The 25,834-nt window shown below is 43.6% G+C and overlaps 1 protein-coding gene across 1 annotated transcript; it reads right to left on the reverse strand.

Moving 5' to 3' along the window:
• Positions 1-1,398: 1,398 nt before the first annotated feature.
• Positions 1,399-18,081, reverse strand: MPHOSPH6 (M-phase phosphoprotein 6). The gene is made up of 5 exons (XM_030204520.1): positions 17,876-18,081; positions 14,170-14,282; positions 8,922-9,012; positions 4,330-4,433; positions 1,399-2,973 (listed from the first exon to the last, which is right to left on the reverse strand). Exons 1-5 carry the CDS (start codon positions 17,924-17,926, stop codon positions 2,829-2,831), a joined length of 504 nt encoding a protein of 167 aa, XP_030060380.1. The 5' UTR covers positions 17,927-18,081; the 3' UTR covers positions 1,399-2,828.
• Between the last annotated feature and the right edge of the window lie 7,753 nt (positions 18,082-25,834).

Below are 25,834 nucleotides of genomic sequence, written 5' to 3' on the forward strand. Positions count from 1 at the left end.
TAACTCTACATATTGGAAACTGCTTTGATACCACATGAAGGTAGTATATCACAATGCATGACCCTATTTACGATGTCCCGATGAAGGGCACATGTATTTACAACCACATTCTCTGTAAAGGTCCAAATATTTGATTCTGTTGTACTCTGGAATTGTATTTATAATTTCATTTGTTATTCCATACCTTGAAATTGTATGTAGGGATTAAAAAAAAAAAAATTGGCAAATGATAACATGATGATACCTTAGTGACCCAAGATTCCCAACAGAGTGAAAGAAATATACTGTTATCTGAAGGTTTTTGAGTTGATTTAGGAAAGCAGGGAAGTGGGGGGGGGGGGTGGGGGGGGGGGGGGGGGGGGGGGGGGGGGAGAGGCCATGCTCTGGCATGGTGACATCATCTCAGTTATGCATTGTTCCACTGACACGTTTCAAAATTCTGTAAAAACTGTGCGATAACTTTGCAGAATGCCAATTAATATATGTAAATGTTTAAACACATTTTAAAGTGAACAAATAAAATGAATAGTATATGCAGTGTTTTTTTTGTAGGAAAAAAAGTTACAAATACTCATGAGTGGGGCTCCGCCCCTATGATAGCCTTCCCCTTATACCAACTATGGCGCATATAAACAGGCACCATTGAAAATATACCAGTATAGGAGAAAAAAATAACTTGAATTTTTTCATTATAAATTTCTTTTAAGATGTTACAGCTCCAGTATACCCAGTAGAAAACAAGTTACACTTATACAATTTAGGCCTGTCGTTCATATGCCTAGATTTATGAGCCTGGTGCTGAAAGTACTAATCCCCCCCCCCCCCCCCCCCACACACACACTTCTGTTCTCACCTACTTTTTATGCTTCTAAAGTTAGGTGTACAGTGAAATTCTGAGTATAAATTTAGGTACTCAGTTATTTTTTATTGTTTTTTTTAGTACAAACTGTATTTATATATAAAATTGTATCTTATGAATTCAATTTAATGTAGTTCACCTAAATATGAAAGTGTTAGGCACATAAGCAAACACAAATAAATAAAAATATAACCTAAATCAAATCACAAGAGCCCGGGGGCACTGCTGCTGCTGCTTGAATTTTAAGCGAGGATTGTCTGGTAACTCTCTCTGTAATCAGGCAAGAAGTGAAAGCCAAGGCATTTCAGCCAAAAGGTTTTCCCATTTATTTGGTTCAAGGACCTTTGTCCTGTTGACACAGAACTTAAAAACACTTCATAGTATTAAACATCATCTAAGAATATGCTGCACAAAATCTTTTTTTTTTTTTTTACATTTGTACCCTGCGCTTTCCCACTCATGGCAGGCTCAATGCGGCTTACATGGGGCAATGGAGGGTTAAGTGACTTGCCCAGAGTCACAAGGAGCTGCCTGTGCCTGAAGTGGGAATCCAACTCAGTTCCTCAGGACCAAAGTCCACCACCCTAACCACTAGGCCACTCCTCCACTTTGAAAAGCAAAGCCAAATAAATCGAACTGAAATTCCTACCCTTCTTTTAAAATTCCTGTCAACCAACTTGAGCAACGTATCCAGCTGTTGATACTGGCTGAAATGATGCACCTGCCTGTACAAAGGGGCAAATACACATTACAGGAATGGATTTTTTAAAGCAGCATTTTAACACAGCTATGTAGGAGACGGCCACTTGTTTCTAGGTGTAAGAACTGACAACCGCACACCCCTCTGTCCCCTACTTTTATAACATTATTTTTAAAACTTAATTTTCAGCAGAGGGCTCCATAGGACTCCTGTTCAGAGTATATACCTGAAGGCTCACAATCAGCAGGGACCTCTGAAGTGCACAGCAGGAATCAGCATGTGACGAGCAAAGGAGAAAATGCTCCTAAGACTCATTTATGTAACTCAGCTAATCAACAGTTAAAAAAAAAAAAAAAATGACCTTTACTGTTCCAAATTCTGCTGCCATTCACATTAGGCACTTCGGCCACTCGGACTGTGGAATGACCCTGAAGGCAGAATGTTGTAAACCCACCTTGACTATTAAAAGTACATGACCAGAAGGGCCTGAAAATGAGACATTTTTCAAAACAAAGATGATCTTCAATGCTCGAACAGGTAGAGGGGCTACAATGCCCATGCTCAAAAAAAAAAAAAACCTGATAAGAAAAGGATATATAATATCCATCACAAGCATACACTTTTTCATAAAAGAATATGTCCGTCATAAGATGGACATTTACATCAGAACAATTTTACTTTATGGGCAGCTCTCATGAGAGAACAGAGGAAAAGATTATTGGCTGGGAAGGTGACAGAAGACAATTTATATCACACACAAACACACAAACATTTAGCTCTAAAAACGGAGTTCTTTAGTGATGCCAGTTCATCCTGGTCCCTTGACGGGGAACAGACACCTTCAGCAGTCACCCGATAAACATTTCCTTTATTTTGCTGCGGTAGCTGCCTTTTAAAGAGATCAATGATTATTCAGGACAACAGACTAAAGGCTCCACCAAACACACTCGAATCAGGATCTTCTCTGCACAACTTGGGGTTTAAAAACTTTTTCTTCGCTTCCAGAGGGTGGGCTTTTTCAGATTCTAGAAGCAAAACGGACATGTGGCAGCTTATAGACTTACAGATTTAACGGGGCATAAGCCTTCAAGGATATCCAACGAGGTGGACTGTTGTGCTCCAACAAATCTGTTAAGTCTCTTAATTTTGCTACCACGGTCTAATCCGACATACCCTCTGACAGTGTTACCACCACGGAAGGCACCAGATTCCGTCAAATAAATCTGAAATCCGTAATACATCCGACAAGGTGGGCCCTTGATACATCCATCAGTTTATGTGCCACCAGCCTCTGCTTCTTTTTTCTTTCGGTTTGGTGTCTTGGTCGTTACCGCTCTCCTCGTTATTGGCTAGTGCACTTTGGTCTCTCTTTTTTGTGTATTTTTTCCGGATTGATCCTACTAGGGTCTCATACCTGAAGAGTTTAGAAGGAAAACAATTAATACCAAACCTGGATGAAGCACTTTCACTGCATGTGCAGTTTAGTTAATAAGATTGATGCGCTAAGGCTTTTCTTCCACTTTGTGTCCATGGCGAAAACACTCAGTGAATCAGATCCTACCTCCTACATTGACAAGTAAAAGGACACACAGGATGTATGTCTATATCTATTACACACATATATAACATATCTATGTATGTGTGGATATTACATTACACGCACTATATTAAAAATAATGAATGTGTACACAACTGCTGTTCTGCCATTCCTGCATATCAATGTTTTTCAATTCAGAGAGAGAGAGAGAGAGAGAGAGAGAGAGAGAACACAGTCGGGCTCTTCTCAACAGACCAAAGATGCTGAGTATGAATGACAAATTTTAATAAAAATGACTCAACACTCTGGGATTACTTTAATCAGTGTGATTTGAATTAGAGACTTAAGTATATGTATTGTTAAATAACTTCTGGTTTTTAAAAGAGAAAAAATGTAATCAGATGTATTATTTCTAACTAATATTGGACAATAAGTATGTTTTCAATGAAATGATTTGACTATACACCGTATTGGCCTTGAAGAAGCCAACCAGATGATCAATGTGGAATAATGAATTAGACGAGTAATATCTGGGGATAATCAGGTTAATACCACATTTTTTTTTCTGTTTACTGTTTAATTGATCTCCTTGTCTTGTTTCACTCTCCCTATTTAGTGGTCTAAGGACGAGAATAGAATTACCTGACTGCAATAATTCCTACATATTACTTTCTCTGTATTTCCAGCAAGTTGTTTTATCGCTTGTAAAAATTTAAATGGTTATAAATAAAAAATTTAAAAGAAGACTCAACACGGTACCATCTTTCGGCATTGTAAGTGCCTTCTTCAGGAGTCTTGGTAAACGTGTCTGCCACGGCACCTAGAAGCGACAGCACTCGCAATACTCACCAAAGGTCTTTGTAAAGACCACCACGTTTCATTTTTCAAAGACTCTTTAATGAAGATAAAGATTGTCAGACACGTTTACCAAGACTCCTGAAGAAGGCACTTACAGTGCCGAAAGATGGTACCATGCTGAGTCATCTTCTATTAAAATTTGTTATTCACACTCAGCATCTTTGGTCTGTTGAGAAGAGCCTGACTCTGTTCCCACTCTCTCTCTCTCTCTACATACAGCTGTTTGGTCCATAAGGGAAATCCAGCCCAAAGAGCTGCTCCTCCCCCAAACGAGTGTCATGCAGTAAAGACATCAACCCCCATGTATAATGTATATAAATGAAATTTTCACACACAATTCTCTTTCCTAGATGTATCCTAGAGCATGCAGTATACCTTCTGGCCATTTCTTCATCTGATATATCAGCTTCCATTTTCTCTTCCTCCTCCTCCTCCTCCTCTTCTGCCTTGTTCTTGGCGTTCATTGTTATCATTAGCTTCTGAAAAGAAAATTTGAAAAAATATCTTGAGAATTGAACTTGTGAACTTATCAGTAACCATTACATGCATGAGTGGCCCTTTCCATGCAGGATATGTGATCTTTTCTAGGTGAGGGAGGACTGCCTTTTCCCGTGGTAGGAGAGGGCAGAGTTCAAAGCACTGGATTGACATTAGCTCCACGACAGACATATCCATATCTGTAACTAATTTTGTTCAATTCAGGAGGATGCCCATGCCCCAGCCCATGAATCTGTCAGACTGCTTTCCCACGAAGAGCAGAGGTTCTTGAAACATCGAGTACACCACTGGACAAGGAATTCCCAGGCTGGAGGGGAGGAGGTTACAGATAGCCGGGAAACTTTGCATGGGTAGGGTTCGTGAAGAGAAGCCCTGAGGAAGATGAGCCTCCCTGGATCCGCAAACCAGTATGTAATGGCTCCCAGCAGATTCAAGGGGGTAGAGTTTCTAACAAGACCCAAAAGGCTCAAGGAACCTACTCCTATGGAGACGGAGTGGCCTATGATATAAGAGAAGGATCAAAATGTCAGAAGCAGAGAGTTTATGGACTGCTCCGATGCAGCCAATTAGCTAGAACCCCAAAGTATGGAGGTAAGTGAGAAAAGGGGATTCCCAGTTACCTGCTACAACTTACAGCTTTCTGATTAACAGCTATAGGGTGGGGGATAGTGCCTATTGAGCCCAAACCAGAGAACAGACTAAAGAAGGTACTAGATTTTTCCAGGCACCGATTTGCATATGACTTGTGGACCTTTAAAATTCCAGGATTATAAGTTGCAAGGGAAGGAATCCAGGGGTTGGAACTTATATTGTGGACTTTACAATCTAATCTTAAAGTATATAGTGCCTTGTTGATGACTGGATGCTGAATTTGTTTGTTCACCCCGAGTAAGAAGGTGGCCCAGAATCAGGACCCGTTTTTCTTGGCAGAACGCTGAGGCTTTATTATGGACTACTACTACTAATCATTTCTGTAGCGCTACTAGATGTACGCAGCGCTGTACACTTGAACATGAAGAGACAATCCCTGCTCGACAGAGCTTACAATCTAATTAGGACAGACAAACAGGACAAATAAGTAGATAAGGGAATGACTAAGGTGGGGATAATAAAATAAGGGTACTGAACAAGTGAGTAAGGGTGAGGAGTTAAAAGCAGCACCAAAAAGGTGGGCTTTTAGCCTAGATTTGAAGACGGTCAGAGATGGAGCTTGACGTACCCACTCAGGCAGTCTATTCCAGGCATATGGTGTAGCAAGATAAAAGGAACTACTGCATGCACCTGCTGGCGGTGGACCCCCTGCATGCTACAATAGTTATAGATATTGTATATCTATAAATATTGCAAGACAGTGGTTATGTATAAATATCTCCTTAGCGGCATAGACCAGAACAATGGGGCAAGCTGGATATCCCAGTCTTTGTCTGCTGACAAATTCCATGTTACATGTTAGGGTTCGATTAATCGATCAATAATAGGTTAAACTAACTGCTGCATTGCAGCAAGACTGGACAAAAAATAAAAATTAAGCTGGTTCAGTGAAAAAATACAGCTGGTCTAGGAGTGGCATTTCAGTGCATTATATCTTGTTTAGCAGAGTTGCCTTTGAGTAGGAAATGCTGCTTCTTGTGAGCTACACTGCTTTTCCTGCATACAGTTCCCGTTGTTAGTGGACTCAGTGCGACGCAAATAGAGCAACTGCCCCACAGCCATGCTCAAAGGGGCCCTATGTCCGCTTCCTGTTCTGCACACGAGTGACAAGGAACATCAGCAGCATACACTCTACTGTCAAAACCCCCTCCCTCAGTCATCCCACTTGCACTAAAGCCATCAGTTTGCACCAGAAACCTTCCCCGATTAGAAGTGCTGCACGGATATGTCCCTGGTCCTGCACCGGGTGGTTGCATACCTGGAGGAAAAAAAAGGTTCTGCAGCATTCAGGGGGTTAACTTCTATCCCGCTTTCTGTTGGTGTGCCTCAGGGTTCTGTCCTTGGACCCCTCCTTTTCTCCATCTATACCTCTTCCCTTGGTACCCTGATTTTATCCCATGGCTTTCAGTACCATCTTTACGCTGATGACTCTCAGATCTACATCTCCACCCCTGAAATTTCAACCTCGATCCAGGACAAAATCTCAGCCTGCTTGTCCGACATTGCTGTTTGGATGTCTCAACGCCATCTAAAGCTCAACATGACCAAAACTGAACTTCTCATTTTTCCCCTTAAACCCACTTCCCCTATCTCTGTTAATGGCTCTCACATCCTGTCTCCTCGGCTCGTAACCTTGGAGTCATTTTTGATTCCTCTCTCTCCTTCTCTGCACATATTCAACAGATCGCCAAAACCTGTTGTTTATCTACAACATTAGCAAAATTTGCCCCTTCCTTTCTGAATATGCTGCCAGAACCCTTATCCACACCCTTGTCACCTGTCGCTTGGACTATTGCAATTTACTTCTCACTGGTCTTCCACTCAGCCATCTCTTTCCTCTCCAAAATTCTGCGGCATGACTTATTTTCCGCCAGAATCGTTATACCCACACTAGCCCACTCCTCAAGTCACTTCACTGGCTCCCTGTCCGCTTACGCATACAGTTTAAACTTCTCGTACTGACCTTTAAATGCATCCATTCTGCAGCCCACCATTACCCATTACTCTCATCTCTCCCTACATTCCTCCCCGTGAACGCCGCTCACTGGACAAATCCCTCTTGTCATCCCCCTTCTCCTCCACTGCTAACGCCAGGCTTCGTTCCTTTTCTCTCGTGGTACCTTATGCCTGGAATAGACTTCCTGGACCTATACGTCTAGCTCCATCTCTACCTGTTTTCAAATCTATGCTGAAAACCCACCTTTTCATGGCTGCTTTTAGTTCCTAGCCACTACTCAATTGCCCTCCCCTTGTCCCTTCCGTCCTTCTCACCCATTACTTCCCTCACCCATAACTGTCTTGTCTGTCTGTATTATTTAGATTGTAAGCTCTTTTGAGCAGGGACTGTCTCTTTGTGTCAGGTGTTCAGTGCTGCGTGCATCTGGTAGCGCTATACAAATGCTAATAATAATAACAACTTGCATTTTTTTGCTCAAAGTGCCTCATCAAGGCAAAATATACAAGAAATTAATTCAATGGGGTCCAGTCTGACAAAAATTGATAGCAGAATGTAAACAAAACCACAGGAAGAACTCCCTATAACGAACGGAGGGTCAGAAAAAAAAAAAAAATCTTTTGGCCTTCCTAAAGGACTCTGCTGGGTTGTCCTTTTCTTGTTAGGTCACATATACGCTGCAAAGGAAACATTAAAGCTGCTATGATCCACACTGACAGAAAAAAAGTTGAGCCTTGCTGATCGACTCTTGCGTTAGTTGTTACCCGGGAAAAGTCACCCATCATCCCTGACCAACAAGTAATCAGCATGCACAGTTAAGACAGAGTTGCAATGAAGGGTTTGGAGAAGATTTTCAAGTCTTGTGATATTACTCTGCTCATATTCAGCAGATTGCCAAAACCTGTCGTTTCTTTCTCTATAATATTAACAAAATTCGCCCTTTCCTCTCCGAGGACGCTACCAAAACCCTTACCCACACCCTTATCACCTCTCGCCTAGACTACTGCAATTTGCTTCTCGCTGGTCTCCCGCGCAGCCATCTATCTCCTCTTCAATCTGTCCAAAACTCTGCTGCGCGTCTTATATTCCGCCAGAGTCGCTATACTCACGTTAGCCCTCTCCTCAAGTCGCTTCACTGGCTCCCTATCCGCTTCCGCATAGGGTTCAAACATCTCTTTTTGACTTACAAGTGCATCCACTCCGCAGCTCCTCAGTACCTTTCCGCTCTCATCTCTCCCTACACTCCTCCCCGTGAACTCCGTTCGCTGGGTAAATGTCTCCTGTCGTCCCCCTTCTCCCCCACTGCTAACTCCCGGCTCCGTTACTTCTATCTCGCTGCTCCCTATGCCTGGAATAGACTCCCTGAGCCAGTACGTCAGGCTCAGTCTCTGGCTGTCTTCAAGTCTAGGCTTAAAGCCCACCTCTTCACTACTGCTTTCGACTCCTAACCATGACTCTCTTACTCAACACCCTCACTTATCACCCCTACCACTGCAATTTCCCCACCCCTAGCTGTCTGTTCGTCTGTCCAATTTAGATTGTAAGCTCTGTTGAGCAGGGACTGTCTTTTCATGTTAATTTGTACAGCGCTGCGTAAGTCTAGTAGCGCTATAGAAATGTTTAATAGTAGTAGTATTACTAACAAAGATTTGAATTATACAAACAACTTTTTTTTTTCCTGTTACACTGTATAGAGGCAAATGTTGGAACATGAAAAAGCATTGAGGCATTTGAGTTGTGGTGCTGGAGATGACTGTTCTGAGTACAATGGACAGCCAGGAAATCAAACACTATACGTTTGAGTCTAGTCATATGAGCTTCGATGAGTAAGCTATGAGCAGTGGAGGTATGCTAAAGAAAATACCTCAACTTCTGCATTAAACCCCTTGAAGGACATTCTGCCATAAACCAGGTCTTCGCAAAGTACAAAACTTCTTTCTTCTATGATAAAAGACCTTGAGGATAGAGAAAACAAATAAACAAAAGTAAGCTCAAATTATCAGATGCAATAAACTGAAAAGCGTTAAGAGGTTTCCTTGTAAACGCCTGGTAACATAGAAAACACATTTTTTAGATCCTATTCATCTGGAGAATTTTCTCATAGATAACGCTATTGCTCGGAATGTGGAATAATGTTTCTATAAATAGATTTAAGCAGCTGTCTTGAGTTAGGGTCAGATGTTTATTTCTTCATGCCTGTGGTTATTTGGAGTAATTTGGAATTTGTTTTTCTCTCTTGAATCTCATTTTGGTCTCTCTTGAAGTGGGACTTTCATGTAATAATATGTAGCTTTATCTTGTGTGTTTTTCTTACACGTTTCTTTATTATTTTTTTTAAATAAAGTTTTATTCAAACATGCGTGGGATAAACATAAAGGAATCCTGTGCAGAAGAAAGGGATCCTCAGGAGCTTAGCCTAGAATGGGTGGCAGAGCTGGTGGTTGGGAGGCGGGGCTAGTGTGGGCAGACATATATGGTCTGTGCTGGGGCTGGTGGTTGGGAGGCGGAGCTAGTGTGGGCAGACATATACGGTCTGTGCTGGGGCTGGTGGTTGGGAGGCGGGACTAGTGCTGGGCAGACTTATACGGTCTGTGCCGGGGCTGGTGGTTGGGTGGCGGGACTAGTGCTGGGCAGACTTATACGGTCTGTGCCAGAGCCGGTGGTGGGTGGCAGGGATAGTGCTGGGCAGACTTATACGGTCTGTGCCAGAGCTGGTGGTTGGGAGGCAGGGTTGGTGGTTGGGAGGCGGGGATAAGGCTGGCCAGACTTATACGGTCTGTGCACTGAAGAGGACAGTACAAATAAAAAAAGTAGCACATATGAATTTATCTTCTTGGGCAGACTGGATGGACCGTGCAGGTCTTTTTCTGCCGTTATCTACTATGTTAGTAAAAGCCCAAAACAAAATGGCTCCTTGCCCCTCTCACTCCAACCTTCACTATCCTAATTCAAATCAAATCAGTTTAGCCACTTGAGCATGATGAAAAGGAAAGAGTAGGCAAAATTAAACAAAGTTATTTCATATCATAAATGCGAGTACTGGCTGCACTAGCTTCCCAAATACTGTCTTTGACATGATCAACCAAATCTGAAAGTGATTTGCTTTCACATGACTGTATGCTAGCCTCTTTCATACACGCTCACTGTGGGCACCCTGAAGGGTTGACCTTGAATAAGGAGCTTCCACTTGGCAAGCACTGAATCGACGGCTCAACCAAATTCAATTAATTCAATGGGGTCCAACCAAATTTTTGCTTGGCTGCCATGGCCACGAGATTCTTTAGGGCTGTTACAGTTCTTGAGGGATAATCATCCTCTTCTTACACATGGAGTTGGATTTAGTTGATGGGTGGCTGTATCTTATGCATTTTTATAATACTGTGCGATTATGACCCTGTAATTTATTATTGCTGAAAACAGTTTCATAGCTTTATTAGAAGTTGAAAACTGCATACTTACAGTGTGACAAAATGGTGCATTTACGTGGGCAACTGGGTGTGAAGTGATGAGGAGGGGCGTTTTCGAAAGGGCGTCCAAGTCAAAATGTATCAAATGGGCGTTTGAAAATACTTCAGATGGATGTCCAGGCCCTGGAAACGTCCAGCATGAACATTCGTTTTACAAACGGAAACATCCAAATTTTGAATGGGGGCAAACAGGGAACATGGACGTCGGTATAACAGCATCCTTAGAAAACGGCCACACAGATGTCCATGCTGAACTGAGAGAGGCAGCCTAGTGCTTAGCATAATGGACTGTAAACCAAAGGACCCAGGTTCAAATCCCTCTTTAGCTCTTTGTTTTTGTAACTGTGAACCCTCCAGGAACAGAAATATACCTACTGTATCTAAATGTACACCATTTCAATAGCCTTCTGTTATGACTGGGAATGTGAGCCCTTGTGCCCCGACTGAGCACGGCGAAGATGGAGGGACACCGCACTCGGTCAGGCAGCCAGACAACCCCTAGCTTCACCTGGGAAGCGACCGCCGTTCCCTGAGAGTTGAGGCTTCAGGTGCAGGCGGCCACCAGGACTTCTGGAACCGGCGGGGTTGCACGGTCACTGACCCGACAGGCGGGCGAGCAGACAGAGTCCCGGAGCAAGGAGTCAGCGAAGCAGCAAAAACAGGAAACAGTCCCGAGGTCTGGGCAGGCAGCAACACAGTGAGTAGTCAAGAAGCAATCCGAAGTCAGGAACACAGGAAAACACAGGAACAGATGAAGACCATAACCTCTACGCAAATAGAAACCGAAGCATGGAAGGACTGGAAGCAGGGCTTTAAATAGTGCAGGAATTAGGCTCAACCATGTGCAGCTGTTCCAAGATCGCTGCCCCCATCAGAGGAGATGCTCTACGCCCAAATATGGGCTTCCTTCCTGAAGCTGCTTAGTTCCAAGATGGCTGCCACCACCTGAGACGCCCATCTCCAAGATGGCCTCCCTAACCTGGCGATACCCCATCCAAGATGGCCGCCGCATCCTCGAGTGCCCATACCCTGCGCAAGCAGACTGCACCTCTGGAGGACTGTAGCAGAGCGTAACACCTTCAGGCTTGACGGTGTCTTATATATTTAGGTACAGTAAGTATTTTCCTTTTCCTGGAGGGCTCACAATTATAAACAAAAAAACCCAAAACTAAAGTGGAATTTGAACCTGGGTCCCTTGGTTTACAAGCCATTGCACTAACCACTACTCAGACTAGTTTCCTGCTTTGCTAAGAATAGCCATAATAACTGAAGCTGTCATACAGCCTGGTATCCTCTTCCAGTTTCACGGGAGAGGGACAGCAAACACTGGGGGATTAAGGAGGTGTTATGCCTTAATCCTTCCAGTGGTCAGCTGTTCTGTCAGGCCCAGATGCTCAGAACTCTGGCGCTGTTCCAAACCATGCTGTAAAAATACCGCCAGAACACAAACTCCTTAATGCTCAATGCTAATTTATTTGTTACATTTGTACCGCATATTTTCACCACCTATTTGCAGGCTCAATGTAGCTTACATAGTACCGCAATGGCATTCGCCGATTCGGTTGATAACAAATACAGGTTGTATTGTGGTCTGATGAGGTAGGTGTGTATCAGGCAACAAGAGGGTCGAAGGGAATCTAGATTATATATTGTCCAGTAAGGTCATTGGTTATGCTGTGTTGCTGTGAGATGCAAATATAGGAGCGCTCATAGTGTTAAGCATTAGGGAGTTCAGTGGGAGAACTGTGCTTGGCGCATGCGGAAAACCCCAACGCGAAGCATACGTTGGTGTCTGTTTTCTGCAGCCTAAATATAAACGTTTAAATTTTTTTTTTTAAACCTTGGATGCTTATATTTGAACAAAGGAAACAGATACCAATGTGTGCTTTCACTTTTGGGTCTGCTGTGACTTGTGCATATTCGTTTCTCACGACCAGAGCTTAAGGGCTTCCTACTGCCTCCAAAAGTATTCAAAACCAGCAGATTTTGAAGAAGGTTAGAATCATGAGAAATCCTCTCTTCCAATCTGGTGCTATTTTTTTTGCAGCGGTAAGGCAGTTTTGTTTTGGGCGCTCTTTTCCGAGCGCAGGGGAGGAATACAAAATGACCTCATTTACATGAGCCTGACTACATTAGCATGACACTTGTGCGGTTTGTTCCAGTTCTCTGAGCCTCTGAACATTCTGCGCAGATAAACGCAGGCGCTAGTCCAGTGCTAGCGACCTCTAATGCCCTAGTTTCCTTTGAGCATCAGGGCACGGATATTTCTAAAACAGATGTAAATAAGGACATCCCTTTTAAGACTTGGACGTCCAGATTTCAGGCCATCTGTAGTCCCGTGCAGATTCGGGATATGGATGCCCATATGCTTTGCTAAAATGTGTGTGTTTTCTGACATATAGACATTGTAGCACCTTACCCTCCTGAGACTTTGCCATCCACTCCATCCCTTTCCCCGTCACCTCGACCTATATCTTCCCTTCTAGACTCTTATGTCCATCCACCCTCCACTCCCTCAGGGGCTGTCCCTCTCACACATACTTATCCCTCTCTTTCTTCCCCTCTCCATTTTCACCCTCCCCCCCTTAAACTTCTAAACTTTATTCCAAGCCTTGGGCTGAAGGCACATCCTGCAGATCCTTGCCAGTGGGCTGTGCTGCTGAAGCCTATCTTCTTTTGTGGGCAGGAAGAGTTCTCTATGGCAGACTCCACTCCGTATCACTGCAGCCTCCATCGCTCTCTCCTCCCCCATGGCAGACTTCACTCTATGGACTGAATTTTATAAATGGTGCCTAATAGCAGTAAGCACTATTCTATAAACAGTGCTTAAAGTAAGGTGCCGTTTATAGAATAGTGATGCGAGCCGTGACTCGTTTAGGCACGACCGATAATAACAAAGAAACCTTGGTGTAAATCCCCGCACTTAAATAAGACACTGATCCCCTTTATTCTATAAACACATGTAAATTAAAGGAAGGCCATTGATCTGCCCAGGACCCTCTCATGGCTGCGCCCCCTTTTGGGACCCATGCATAAAATTTGTGTGCGGATCCCGCAGCTAAATTTATTAATTCCAATTAGCAGCAAAAACTGCTTGTGAAGAACAATTATTGGCGCTAATTGGCTTGTTATTCAATTAAACTGCACGTCCAAATTGGACGTGTGCCCCAATTTACATGCGCAATTTTTTGTGCTTTTTATAGAATTTGGGGGTAAATCACTGCAGCCTCAGTCTCTCTCTCCCCATGGTACACCACACACCAGAAGTTTCCAACCTAGTCCTCAGGGCATATCCAACCAGTCGGGGTTTTCAGGATATCCCCAGGAGTCCTGAAAACCCTGACTGGCTGGGTGTGCCCCGAGGACTGGGTTGAAAACCTCTCCTCCACTCTTTATCACTGCAACCTAAGTCTATCTCTCTCTCCCCTCCTTCTTCTGCTGGCGGAAGACAGGCTCTTCACTGGCACACTAAACTTTGCACCACCTTCTTTCATGGAACGCACAGGTTTTTGTGCAAATAAACCTATGCGTATAGAAGGACAGACTGGCAGACCCTTCCCAATAGGTGATACTCATAGGACAAAATGTGCCTAAAAACGAGAAATGAGAATAATCCTTTTCCTGCACACACAGTTTCAGACTCACTCCTTTTCCTTCAGCTCTGGCAGATCAAGATACCAATGTTCATCGCTGATTATCTTCTTTTCCTCCTCTGCCAGTTGCTTCTTGGTTTCTGCATCTAAGCCCCGTTGCATAAACTGAAAAAAGGAGAGAAAAAGACACTCACTGCTAGGAACAGGAAAGGGAATGAAATTTGATATACCACCTTTCTGTGGTTATGAACCAAGCAGTTTACATATAATAATATACAGTACTTACTTTGTACCTGGGGGAGTAGAGGGTTAAGTGACTTGCCCAGAGTCACAAAGAGTTGCAGAAAGAATTGAACCAGGTTCCTCTGGTTTTTACGCTACTGCACTAACCATTAGGCTACTCCTTCACTCATTCCCTTTCTGACTCAAAATCCCAACAGCCCACTACATTATTCATCAACAGCACTATGGTGCCACTTCCGATCTAGGTTAGATTTTGGTCATGTCTTTTTACAGGGTAAGCCCACACATTTAAAGACATCCTAAAACACACAAAATACAACATCAGTAAATACATGTAAATAAGAAAATATATCAATTCCATAACAATAGAAAACATAATTTTACCACATTAAACATTTTAATCCTGTCTGCAACTTTTGCCAGTGGTGAAACGTGTGTGCTGAGATTGTACATACCAAGAACTAAAGGAGGAATGGGCCTTCCAGAAACAGATCACACGTATTGAGTTAGTACACCAAGCAAAGTGTGCTGAAGTATCAAGGTAAATGTCCAGAATCGCTTCATCCTTATTCAGTACTAATCTAAACACACATATTTGGATTTAGCTCACACCTTTTTCAGTAGAAGCTTAAAGTGAGTTACACTCAGGCACACTGTTCAGGTCCCTGTTCCTGGGGGGGGGGGTTCACAATCTAAGCTTGTACCCGAGACAGAGCCGGTTCTGGTTCTACCCCATTAAATACAAGGCAGAACAATCCTACTTCTCTTGGGGAAATTAGGTCTATATAAAGTGCAGCGAGGAGGAAGATGGCATAACAAGTATTATCCCTGCAGCAGTCTCCGTTGGGAAAGAAACCCCTTGATCAACAAGGAGTGGCCTAGTGGTTAGAGTGGTGGACTTTGGTCCTGGGTTCGATTCCCACTGCAGGCACAGGCAGCTCCTTGTAACTCTGGGCAAGTCACTTAACCCTCCATTGTCCCTGGTACAAAATAAGTACCTGAATATATGTAAACAGCTTTGAATGTAGTTGCAAAAAACCTCAGAAAGGCAGTATATCAAGTTCCATTTCCCTATTTGAGATTCTACATGGAATGTTGCTACTATTGAGATTCTGTTGCTACTATTTGAGATTCTACATGGAATGTTGTTATTCCACTAGCAACATTCCATGTAGAAGCCTGCCCTTGCAGATCAGCCGCACAGGCTTCTGTTTCTGTGAGTCTGACGTCCTGCACGTACTCACAGAAACAGAAGCCTGCACGGCCGCATTGCTGATCTGCAAGGCAGGCTTCTACATGGAATGTTGCTAGTGGAGGAATAGCCTAGTGGTTAGTGCAGTGGACATTGATCCTGGGGAACTGAGTTCGATTCCCACTGCAGCTCCTTGTGACTCTGGGCAAGTCACTTAACCCTCCATTGCCCCAGGTACAAATAAATACCTGTATATACTATGTAAACTATACTGCTTTGAATGTAGAAAGGTGGTATATCAAGTCCCATTAACAAGATTCCATGCACAATCTCAAAGAGTAGCAACATTCCATGTAGAACCCCAAAGAATAGCAAGATTCCGGAATCCCAAAGAGTGGAAGAGTAGCCTAGTGGTTGCTACTATTTGAGATTGCACATGGAATGTTGCTAGTGGAGGAGTAGCCTAGTGGTTAGTGCAGCAGACTTTGATCTTGACTGGTCCGATTCCCACTGCAGCTCCTTGTGACTCTGGGCAAGTCACTTAACCCTCCATTGCCCCAGGTACAAAGAAGTACCCGTAACCTCCGCTCACAGGACAAATCCCTCCTATCAGTACCCTTCTCCGCCAACTCCAGACTCCGCCCCTTCTGCTTGGAATAAACTTCCCGAACCCATACGCCACGCGCCCTCCCTGCCCATCTTCAAATCCTTACTCAAAGCCCACCTCTTCCACTGTAGCTTTCGGCACTTAACCACTTACCTCGGTGCAGGAAACCTACACTCCCCCATTTGATTGACTGCTTACCTGTCCTTTAGATTGTAAGCTCTTTTGAGCAGGGACTGTCCTTCCTCGTTTAAATTGTACAGCGCTGCGTAAACCTAGTAGCGCTTTAGAAATGTTAAGTAGTAGTAGTAAGCCGCATTGAGCCTGCTATGAGTGGGAAAGCGCGGGGTACAAATGTAAGAAAAATAAAATATCACCCTCTGGTCCTCATCAGCCTCCTAAAAATGTCTCCAAAGCGACTGCTAAACACATAAAGCCCATGCAATCTCATAGACGCGCACCAATACATTCTCTGAACCTCTACTCCCGCGCTTAAACCCTACCTACTGACCAAATTTGTCAGACCTCCCTATTCCCTCGATTATGTTTCCCCCCTCTCAACTCACCCCTGTTATAATCCACTATTCGATCCCCTAAGAATATCTTGAACTTACTCTGTCTTATATAATTCTTCACAATGTAACCCATAATTGTACTGCAACCAACTGCACTTCCATTTTTACAATGTATTGTAAGCCACACTGAGCCCGCAAATAGGTGGGAAAATGTGGGATACAAATGCAAATAAATAAATAAAAATAAATAAATCTTAAATACTAAAAAAACACCCTACACGATATATACAAAACCGAACTTTTATCACATGACTGATTAAACTCTCTGAAATTAACTGAAATTAATGATTAAGCAAATACCACTTTAAACCGTATGCTGAATAGGGAATCTATATAGTCGAAGACCCAATGTACGTTACAATCCAATTCACTGCTTAGGAACCTTCAAGCAATACCATCATGTATTATTCTTTACCATGTATGTATGCACACGATGTATATATACAATTTGAAAAGAACATCCAATTCTTCATAGGTTCTTATTTCTTCCCTTTCTCATTTTCAAGTAATTCTATAAATATATTTACTGCAAAAACTTATCTTCATTTAATGATTTTGTCGGACCCAGGGGATCAAACGTCCCTGGGTCCGACAAAATCATTAAATTAAGATAAGTTTTTGCAGTAAATATATTTATAGAATTACTTGAAAATGAGAAAGGGAAGAAATAAGAACCTATGAAGAATTGGATGTTCTTTTCAATCGTTCCTATATTTAAAAGGACGATTTACATCACTGAGGTTCAAAAATAACTATATGTTTAAATTTTTGGATGGAGTATCTATGCTATTAATGCCGTATATACTAATAATTAAGAGGTTAGAAAGACTTTGAAACTGGATTACTACTTATTGTCTTGAGCTACAGGATAAATCTGGTTTTAATATATATAAAATCATTTTTGCCGATTGACTAGTGCTATATACAATTTGATCCATTCTAACTATGTTATGTTACATGTTTAGTACCAAGTATGTATGCACCTTAACGCAATACTATTTGTAACTCTGTTATCCGGAAATGGCGATGGTCTGCAAGGCAACTGCCATTACGGCAAATGTAAGCCACATTGAGCCTGCGAATTGGTGGGAAAATGTGAGATACAAATGCTACAAATAATTATAATAATAATCCCCCCCAATACCTTCATCCGCAACAGGTTCTTGGACAGTTTGCTTTTCACGTCGGTAGCCATGTTTTTTGAATTCCGTGACTGAGACGAGGCAGAGTAAAAGCACCGCAAGGAAACAGCCGCCGTTTCCCACCGCTCCACTTCCTAAATACTTATGCTCACAGAGAAGAAGAGCACGTTGGCAAGGGAGGACGAACAACCACAAGTGCGCAAAGCGCATGCTCACTCACCGCAATGGCTACTGGGTAGGGCGCTGATTGATGACGGAGAGTTGGGGGGGGGAGGAGGTAAATCTCCTTGGAATCGGATCCCGAGATCTAGGCAGTGCGTGCTGCCGCTCGTGGAAAACATCGAGAGTCGCCCGGGAGAAGGCGAAAGGAAAAGCAATTGCTTTCCGAGAGGCGGATGAGTGCCTTGCTGATGGGGGAGGGGTGTGAGGCACAGGATCAAAGCAAAGATAGATTTCCAGCAGTGTTATTTATTTATTTATTGCATTTGTATCCCACATTTTCCCACCTTTTTGCAGGCTCAAAGTGGCTTACAATACATCATGGATAGTGGAAATGAGAGGGGATTAAACATTTGGTATTAGTATTACAGAAGGATTTTGGGTTGCATGGGTTATCTTGGTATTAGAAGTTTAGTAGTATGTATTAAATGAGATTTGATTACTTTCTGATAAGGGATTTATATTAAGGATTTTTGGATTTAGCTCAAGACCACCTGTACGTTCGGGTGCATAATAATATTGTGGAAGTAAAGAGTTACATTTTTGTGCTTTAAGAAAATATAATCTAAAATAGATCTAGCTCTGCAACGCAAGTTTGAGCATACTAGAGAAGTAAACTGTTTGTTCTACTGAAAGTAGAATTAACAAGATCTTTGCTAAATTAAGAATGTTGTGGGTGCTCAGGAAACTTCCACCTGTTGTGACATTTGAGTGAAAGCAGATATCGGTATCCAGTTTTTCTCAGTTCTGAACCTGCATCGTAATTATGGCAAACTTTGCCTATAAATGTTTGAGCATTGCTGTTTGATTGGGGGACACTGTCACTCTGGGATTTGATCTTCATAAGAATAGCAATAGTGGGTCAGACAAATGGTCCATCTAGGCCAGTATCCTGTTTCCAACAGTGGCCAAACCAGGGCACAAGTCCCTAGCAGAAACCCAAATAGTAGCAACATTCCATGCTACTAATTCTGCTATATCTTTTTTGAGATACGGCGACCAGAATTGAACGCAATACTCAAGGTGAGGCTCCTGTTTGCTTTTTTGGCTGCCACTTGCAATTAACATTATCCACTGTAGTGAATAAAGCAATCTTTATTAATGACTTGTTAGAATTTGATTTCTTTCACAGCATGTTTTGACCAGTTCTGATTTTAAACTCGCATCCCATAGCAGTGTTGAATTTGTAGTTCTTGATTCTACTGATTGAAAGAAGTGCTGTAGGTCTTGTAGTGCACCAGGATAAGGTTGGCAGAAAACCAGGACCGACCTCAAATCTCCCTCCTGGAACTGGGTAACTTGGCATGTCTGTAAGGGACTGATGCAGTAAAGCGATGCGCTATCATTGTGTCAGCTTAGTTCGACTTTGCCCACGCAAAGTTTTGAGCACCCTGCGTAGAAATGAGTTTTGCGCACAAGCTCACTCCGCAAATTTTCTGGCAGATATTAGTACACAGCATATTTAAATCCATTCTGATAAAGCTATTAGGTATTCCGGGGTTGATGCCAAAAGCCACGCAGTAGAGTCACACACCGATGGCTGAGCACATAGGTTCTACCGCGAAATTAGCAAGAAAGTAAACTGTGGTGATGCAGTAAACTAATGAGATGTAAATTCAAAGCGCACATAACTTGTGCCCTATCAGGGAACGCCTGCTGGACACATACACACAAAGGTTCTGCATTAAGGGTAGCTTCACGTGCTCATGTCTGAACAAAAATGAAAGTACCAGTACACCTCTGTGCTTGACCCAGGATGTTCTGTGCACAAATGTTAGTTTTGCAAAAAATGGCTTTAAACATAAAACCTTTGTGAAGCCAAAAATGTATGTGCAGAGCAACATTCTGGTTCAACAATATGCAGATGTGCGCTGGAACTTTCGTTTTTTTCGGACATGTTCACAGAACTGTTGCCTCCCGTTCTTTTTGCCTATAAATTTTTACTTCTGGTATGCTGCACTGTTTCCCATCCCCCATCTTTCTTTTCTGTATGTGGCTGTTAGTCTTTTCTGTCAGCCATCACATGCAGGAATTTCTGCCTGATCACAGACTCTGATGTTGCCTCCCTCCCGTTGCTAGGGCAACTCAGCTACCTGGTAGAACTTGTTACAAATGTAATTTACTGAGAAGAGGTGTGGCAAGGACACCAATTGCAAGCCTCCAGCATATATGAAAGACCCAATTACAAGTCTCCAGCACATATGCAGCACCTATGATTGGCCCAGGGTAGAGAAGAAGTGAATGCTCACTACAGGCCTATAAAAGGACGCTGCAGACAAAGAAACTCTGAAAACCAAAGTTGCCACATTGGGTGGCTTTCTGCGACCCACTGCGGCTTTTTCATGCCGTTTGCGGGTTGTGGTTTTTTGGGCGGCTTTCGATTTGGCCAGGCGGTTTTTTTTCTCATCCGAGTGCATTTTTTTGACCCTGGGGGAGGCGGGGCTAATTATGTCGGGGGCGGAATTGATGACGGCAGAGGCGGGGTTGATGACGGCAGGGGCGGGGTTGATGACAGCGGGGGCAGGGTGTGTGGTTTTGGGCTAGTTTGGTGCTGGTTTTGAGAGGAGAAAATTATTTAAATCTGGCAATCCTGTAGCCATGCTGGTAAGAGAGTTTCGTACCCTTCCCATGGTCTATTTTTCATGATGGGGGTACTTCCCCCCCTTGTACAAATTAATTCTCAATAGCTAAGAATATTTCTTTCTTCCTTTCTTTTTCTTTGTTCTGTGACCTTTGTATGACAGTGAGGAATAAAACTTTCCTTCCTATTGTTAGATTCTGTTCTGTAAAACTACTAATGCCAAGAGCATTTCTTGTGCTGTTGCTAGTGAGAAATAAAGATTCATTTTCTTCTTTTTGTTACATTTGTACCCCGCACTTTCCCACTCATGGCAGGCTCAATGCGGCATTGGAGGGTTAAGTGACTTGCCCAGAGTCACAAGGAGCTGCCTGTGCCTGAAGTGGGAATCAAACTCAGTTCCTCAGGACCAAAGTCCACCACCCTAACCACTAGGCCACTCCTCCACTAACTGAACCTTCTTCTAACTTAACCTGAGTTTTTTTTTATAAGAATAGCAACCAAACGCAGCCTAGTACATTTTAAAGTTGCAGGCACTTATTATGGTTGCAGAAAAAAAGAAACAAAATGGTATTAAATTCTCTCAATTAAGCCTTCTAATCTCCCAGACCTGGCAGTAAATTTCATGCATTGTGCGTGCTTTAAAAATCCATGAGCATTGCAGTGGAATACCTAATGGACTGATTACCATGTATTTTAATATATTGTGCATTCATGTGTACCACACAAGCTAACTTCTGTGTAGAATCCCTTTGTGCATTGTGCACCCAGTAATTACTGTTCTTCTCTAAGCTGAGCGGGAGTCCTCCACCTATAGTCCTGCCAGTAGAGGGCCGTGTTTCACTATCACATTCTCAATAGTGAGAGACAGGCAAGTTCTGCAGGAATCCAGGGATCCTGCCTGTTCCTAGTGATGGAAGATACAGTATTGAAGTTCTGCCCCCTACTGGCAGCAATGCAGTTGGAGGACTCCCGCCCAGTTTAGAGGGAAGAGTGCCAGTAATGTGTGCATATGCCCCTTGCAGTAGCTGTATGTTTCTGCTTAGGGTAGCTTTCTGCACTGGGCCCTCTGTACAGGTGCAGAGAAGTGTACGGAGAAAGGGCGGAGTAGAGGCTTGATGCAGAAAAGTGTGGCAAGACTTTGCGTATGGTTAGTGCAGCTTGATGGAACAATTTTTTCAAATTCCCAAGGTTTTGCGCGGCAGCTAACCTTGAGCAATGCCTTGCCTTAGAGCTCAGCACACACACTGTTTAAATCCATGGAAATGCATTTGATTAACTAAACCACACGGATGCAGAAACATGCTGAAGACTATCAGGCTGAGCACAGCAGTAGAGCCATAACGCCAAGTCTGAGGTACATAAGTACATAAGTAATGCCATACTGTGAAAAGACCAAGGGTCCCAAGAGCCCAGCATCTTGTCCACGACAGCGGCCAATCCAGGCCAAGGGCACCTGGCAAGCTTCCCAAACGTACAAACATTCTATACATGTTATTCCTGGGATTTTGGATTTTTCCAAGTCCTTTTAGTAGCGGTTTATGGACTTGTCCTTTAGGAAACCGTCCAACCCCTTTTTAAACTCTGCTAAGCTAACTGCCTTCACCACATTTTCCGGCAATGAATTCCAGAGTTTAATTACACGTTGGGTGAAGAAAAATTTTCTCCGATTTGTTTTAAATTTACTACACTGTAGTTTCATCGCATGCCCCCTAGTCCTAGTATTTTTGGAAAGCGTGAACAGACGCTTCACATCCACCTGTTCCACTCCACTCATTATTTTTTATACCTCTATCATGTCTCCCCTCAGCCGTCTCTTCTCCAAGCTGAATAGCCCTAGCCTCCTTAGTCTTTCTTCATAGGGAAGTCATCCCATCCCCGCTATCATTTTAGTCGCCCTTCACTGCACATTTTCCAATTGTACTATATCTTTCTTGAGATGCGGCGACCAGAATTGAACACAATACTCAAGGTGCGGTCGCACCATGGAGCGATACAACGGCATTATAACATCCTCACACCTGTTTTCCATACCTTTCCTAATAATACCCAACATTCTATTCGCTTTCCTAGCCGCAGCAGCACACTGAGCAGAAGGTTTCAGTGTGTTAACGACGACGACACCCAGATCCCTTTCTTGGTCCGTAACTCCTAACGTGGAACCTTGCATGACGTAGCTATAATTCGGGTTCTTTTTTCCCACATGCATCACCTTGCACTTGCTCACATTAAACGTCATCTGCCGTTTAGCCGCCCAGTCTCCCAGTCTCGTAAGGTCCTCTTGTAATTTTTCACAATCCTGTCGCGAGTTAACGAGTTTGAATAACTTTGTGTGATCAGCAAATTTAATTACCTCGCTAGTTACTCCCATCTCTAAATCATTTATAAATATATTAAAAAGCAGCGGTCCTAGCACAGACCCCTGAGGAACCCCACTAACTACCCTTCTCCATTGTGAATACTGCCCATTTTGGTAGTGCACAGGCTGCCTTGCACTATGCTGCATTGAGCCCAGAGGGTCATCTGAGGATTAAAGCACTGTAAGATTCTGGATGGACCATCAGGGCATGGAAGCACAGCAGCAGGAAGACACGTTATATGCATTTTGTATTATTGTTTCATTCTTTTTCTATATGGATATTGTATTTGTCTTTTGTATTGAAATTATTTTAGTTATTGTTCACCTCTTTGATGGATTTCCCTAAGCGACTTATCAAATAAAATGAACCTTGAACCATGACCCAAAATTCCTAGTGGTCTTGTGGACTGACCATTCCCCTTTCGTGCCTTGACCTGCCCCCCAATAAACCCTGGTAGTCTAGTGGACCCCTCTTCCCTTTCTCCTCCAACATGACTCCCTTATTCCCAACACACAAAACATCCGGGTAGACTAGTGGTTCTCCCTTCCTACCCCCCTCCTCCGTCCCAATATAAAAAATCCCAAGAAGTCTAGTGAGTCCCCTCCTCCAACTCCCTGAACCTCCCAACCCACCCGATGCCCACTCACTCCTGACTGGCGCTGCTGTCATTCAAAATGGTGGTGCCTGACCCCCAGCAGTGCGTCCTGACACACTGTTAGGTGTCAGCCTACCAAGTAAGGCAAAGATCGCTTATTTGGCAAACTAATGGGCTCATTTTCGAAAGACAAGGACGCCCATCTTTTGACATAAATCGGAAGATGGACGTCCTCCCAGGGACGACCAAATCGGTATAATGGAAACCCGATTTTGGACGTATCCAACTGCAGTCCGTCGCAAGGACATCCAAAGTTCAAGGGGGCGTATTGGAGGCGTAGCGAATGTGGGACTTGGGCGTGCCTAACACTTGAACGTCTTTGACCCATAATTGAAAAAAACAAGGACATGCCTGACAAACACTTGGACGTTTTCAGCTGGACGTATTTTTCTTACGAATAAGTAAAAAAAAGGTGCCCGAAATGACCACATGACCACCGGAGAGCATCGGGGATGACCTCCCGTTACTCCCCCCAGTGGTCACTAACCCCCTCCCACCCTCAAAAACATCTTTAAAAGTATGTTGTGCCAGCCTCAGATGTCATACTTAGGTCCATGACAGTGCATGCAGATCCCAGGAGCAGTTTTAGTGGGTACTGCAGTACACTTCAGACAAGCGGACCCAGGCCCATAACCCCCCCTACCTGTTACATTTGTGGAGGAAACAGCGAGCCCTCCAAAACCCACCACAAACCCACTGTACCCATATATAGGTGCCCCCTTTCACCCATAAGGGCTATATGGTAGTGGTGTAGAGTTGTGGTTAGTAGGTTTTGGGGGGCTCAGCACACAAGGTAAGGGAGCTCTGTTCCTGGGAGCATTTTATGAAGTCCACTGCAGTGCCTTCTAGGGTGCCCGGTTGGTGTCCTGGCTTGTCAGGGGGACCAGTGCACTACAAATGCTGGCTCCTCCCATACCCAAATGGCTTGCATTAGGACGTTTTTGACATGGACGTCTTTGGTTTCGAAAATTGCCGTAAGTCAGAAACGTCCATGTCTAGGGACGTCCAAATTTAAGGATTTGGACGTCTCTGACAGTATTTTCGAAACGAAAGATAGACGTCCATCTTGTTTTGAAAATACAGGTTTCTCCACCCCTGGATTTCGCCATTTTGCAAGGATGTCCAAATCGCCACTTGGACGTTCCTTTCGAAAATGCCGCTCTATGCCTCCTGACACATTGCTAGGGATCAAGCACTGTCAATCTGAATGATGGTGGTGTTGGAGGTAGGAGCAAGTGGGTATCACTCCTGCCTTTTCACTCTTTGAAGTGGGTGGGGAGGTACTGGGGTTTAGGGAAGGGGTGATCCACTAGACTACCAGGGCTTATTTGTAAGGTGGGAACATGTCTGCGTCTTTCATTCTTTCTCCTCTCCGGCTATCATTGTATATCTTCCCCACGCTGTTCAAAAATACCATCCTGGAGGCGCAGGCCATACATATTCCGCGAATTAGAAAAGAAAGACGGAAGTCCAAAAGACAGCCGGCCTGGTTGAAAAAAGAGGTGAAGGAAGCTATTAGGGCTAAAAGAAACGCCTTTAGAAAATGGAAGAAGGAACCGTCTGAAAATAACAAGAAGCAGCATAACGAGTGTCAAAGCAAATGCAAGGCGCAGATAAAGAAGGCCAAGAGGGATTACGAAAAAAAGATAGCGTTAGAGGCCAAAAAACATAGTAAATTTTTTTTCGGTATATTAAAAGCAGCCGGCAAAAGAATCAGTTGGGCTGCTGGATGACCGAGGGGTAAAAGGGGCGATCAAGGAAGACAAAGATGTAGCGGAGAGACTGAATGAATTCTTTGCTTCGGTCTTCACCGAGGAAGATTTGGGTGGGATACCGGTGTCGGAAATGGTATTTCAAGCGGGCGAGTCGGAGAAACTTTCTGACTTCACGGTAAACCTGGAGGACGTAATGGGGCAGTTCGGCAAACTGAAGAGTAGCAAACCTCCTGGACCGGATGGTATTCATCCTAGAGTACTGATAGAACTGAAAAATGAGCTTGCGGAGCTACTGCTAGTGATATGCAACTTTTCCTTAAAATCGAGTGTGGTACCGAAAGATTGGAGGGTAGCCAATGTAACGCCCATTTTTAAAAAAGGCTCCAGGGGAGATCCAGGAAATTATAGACCGGTGAGTCTGATGTCGGTGCCGG

Source organism: Microcaecilia unicolor, chromosome 5 (assembly GCF_901765095.1).
Source record: "Microcaecilia unicolor chromosome 5, aMicUni1.1, whole genome shotgun sequence".
Classification (NCBI taxonomy): domain Eukaryota; kingdom Metazoa; phylum Chordata; class Amphibia; order Gymnophiona; family Siphonopidae; genus Microcaecilia; species Microcaecilia unicolor.

What these genes read in the sequence shown, in the direction of transcription:
- MPHOSPH6 (XM_030204520.1), bottom strand. Translation starts at nt 17,926, where the DNA reads ATGGCTACCGACGTGAAAAGCAAACTGTCCAAGAACCTGTTGCGGATG. An exon ending in GGTTTAATGCAGAAGTTGAG is followed by an intron (nt 4,434 to 8,921) that starts GTATTTTCTTTA and finishes TTTTCTTTTCAG; the next exon opens with AAGCTAATGATAACAATGAA. An exon ending in GATGAAGAAATGGCCAGAAG is followed by an intron (nt 2,974 to 4,329) that starts GTATACTGCATG and finishes TAAACTCTTCAG; the next exon opens with GTATGAGACCCTAGTAGGAT.